The 2597-nt window shown below is 40.4% G+C and overlaps 1 protein-coding gene across 1 annotated transcript; it reads left to right on the top strand.

The window, feature by feature from the left end:
* Window positions 1-1115: 1115 nt before the first annotated feature.
* Window positions 1116-2063, top strand: LOC122450206 (olfactory receptor 56A3-like). Its single transcript, XM_043482426.1, has one exon. The coding sequence runs from the start codon at window positions 1116-1118 to the stop codon at window positions 2061-2063; it is 948 nt and encodes a 315-aa protein (XP_043338361.1).
* The last annotated feature ends 534 nt before the right edge of the window (window positions 2064-2597 follow it).

Below are 2597 nucleotides of genomic sequence, written 5' to 3'. Positions count from 1 at the left end.
AAAACAATATCAACATTGAACAAGTGCCTAGAAGTGTATGGGGATGGGGCAGGGAGGATGGGGACTTGTATGTGGATTACTATATTGAAGATGGAAAGAGGAAATCCGAAGGAGATGGAAGAGCTTTAAAGGTGGACATCATCACCCTCACATTATTGCAGTCAGAAGAATCATTTTTCATCAGTCCAGCATTGGGGTTTCCATGGTGACTCAGCAGTAAAGAATCCGAGTAAAGACTTGGATTCAATATCTGGGTTTGGAAGATCTCCTGGAGAAAGGAATGGCAACCCACTCCAGTATTCCTGCCTGGTAAATCCCATGGGCAGAGGGTCCTGACAGGCTACAGTCACTGGGTTTGGAAAGACTTGAAGATGGCTTGGAGATTAAACAACAACAGCAACAATCAGTCCAGCATAGCTTGGAGGAATTACTCAATCTCATGTTAAGGTTGTTTCTTCAATAAGTTAGGAATTCTACTGATAGGAAGGTTAAGAAATAGAAAAAAAGCAATTTTAGGAAGAATCCATAGGAAACAAATTAAGATGATTTTTAAGGGAGAATCCAAACTCTATTTTTGCAGTATAATATTTTTAAATATATAACTCAAAATAAAAGTGGCTGAAAGGTCAGATGGGGGTGGATGGAAGTTTTCAGCTATTTATGTGAGTCCCTAGTTTGTGACAGTCTCTGCTATTTTTTTGTATGCATTGTTATAGTTAAACTGTGGGTGTGACACATTCTGTATGGTCTTTTAAAAAACAGGAAGAAACTTGCAGGTACAAACTTGGACAATAATTTGTCACAAAATTTAATAGTTTTCTAAGTAATTTTCTATGTCTTTTAGTTTCTGTAACGACTTAATTAATTAAAAAATAACCTTGAACAAATCAAACATGCATAAACAAATCATATAACTTCATCCCCTTACATTCTCTAAAGTAATAGGAATAATCAAGTAGAACATCAAAAAGGATAATAATTCAAGATAGCCTGCTAGGATCCACAAATCACTAGATAAAGCAAGTTCTATTTTCATATACCTCAAATAAATAGCTGATTTTTTATCTTAATTTTACAGATCACTAAAAGAAAGCTATAGAAATAAATGACAAAATATGACAGTACACCAAAATGGCAATATCTCCACTGAGGCTTCAGATTTCCTCCTCAATTGTTTTGCTAGGTCCCCAAGCTGGCAACTCTGGTTGTCCCTGCCCCTTAGCCTCCTCTTCCTCCTGGCCATGGGGGCCAACACCACCCTCTTGACCACCATCCGGCTGGAGGCCTCTCTACATGAGCCCATGTACTACCTGCTTAGCCTCCTATCTCTGCTGGACATGGTACTCTGCCTCACTGTCATCCCCAAGGTCCTGGCCATTTTCTGGTTTGACCTCAGGTCAATCAGCTTCTTTGCCTGCTTCCTTCAGATGTTCATCATGAATTCCTTCCTTGCCATGGAGTCCTGCACATTCATGGTCATGGCCTATGACCGCTATGTGGCCATCTGCCATCCTCTGAGGTACCCATCCATCATCACTGACCAATTTGTTGTCAAGGCAGCCATTTTTATTTTGGCAAGAAATTCCCTTACTATTCTGCCCATTCCTATTCTCTCAGGACGACTCCATTATTGTGGGAGAAATGTCATTGAGAACTGCATCTGTGCCAATATGTCTGTGTCCAGGCTCTCCTGTGATGATGTCACCATCAATCGTCTCTATCAGTTTGCATTTGGCTGGGCACTGCTGGGATCTGACCTAATCCTCATCTTCCTCTCCTATACCCTCATACTGAGGGCTGTGCTGAAACTCAAGTCAGAAGGAGCTGTGGCCAAGGCCCTAAGCACGTGTGGCTCCCACTTCATCCTGATCCTCTTCTTCAGCACCATCCTCCTGGTCTTTGTCCTCACTCACGTGGCAAAGAAGAAGGTGTCCCCTGACGTGCCAGTCTTGCTCAATGTCCTCCACCATGTCATTCCTGCAGCCCTCAACCCCATTGTCTATGGGGTGCGAACCCAAGAGATTAAACAAGGAATCCAGAGGTTACTGAAGAAAGGATGGTAATTAAGACAACTAGGTAGGATGGTTTTCAAATCAGTAATAAATGAGTGGACTGAAGTTCATATCTTTAAATTTTAATCTCAAACTGGATGAACTGACTGTGTCCCCTTTAATAAAGCTGAAGTTGCATTTAGAGTTTCTCTTTCTCTCACTCCTCATCAGAAATCTCCTTGGCCCTTCTCCTTTTGTCCCACACTTATCTTATTTTGCCCAAAATATTGAGTTTTTCTTAGGCAGGTTCTAAAGTGAGAAATTTATGTTCATAAGCATATAACTGTTAACATGACATAAATTTTATATTCTTGAGAATAAAACTGTGGGTACTTTGTGAGCTGTGACGTATAATGTGTAATGTGTTCTTATTCTTATCCACAGAAGTAAGCATATTGGAGACAAAGACATGAATTTCAGGCCTTAATGTTAGAAGGTTATTGCTAGTCTGTGATTGAGTATTTTCTCTGAATGTTCAACCTCATTATTGGCTTTTTTGTAATTGAGTGTTCTCTCTCAACCTGCAAGCACATTGTTGGCTTCCTT

This window comes from Cervus canadensis, chromosome 11 (assembly GCF_019320065.1).
Source record: "Cervus canadensis isolate Bull #8, Minnesota chromosome 11, ASM1932006v1, whole genome shotgun sequence".
Lineage (NCBI taxonomy): Eukaryota > Metazoa > Chordata > Mammalia > Artiodactyla > Cervidae > Cervus > Cervus canadensis.
This window is presented reverse-complemented; position numbering and strand designations above follow the sequence as displayed.

Coding starts and splice junctions, on each gene's coding strand:
- LOC122450206 (XM_043482426.1), top strand. CDS start 1,116: ATGACAGTACACCAAAATGGCAATATCTCCACTGAGGCTTCAGATTTC.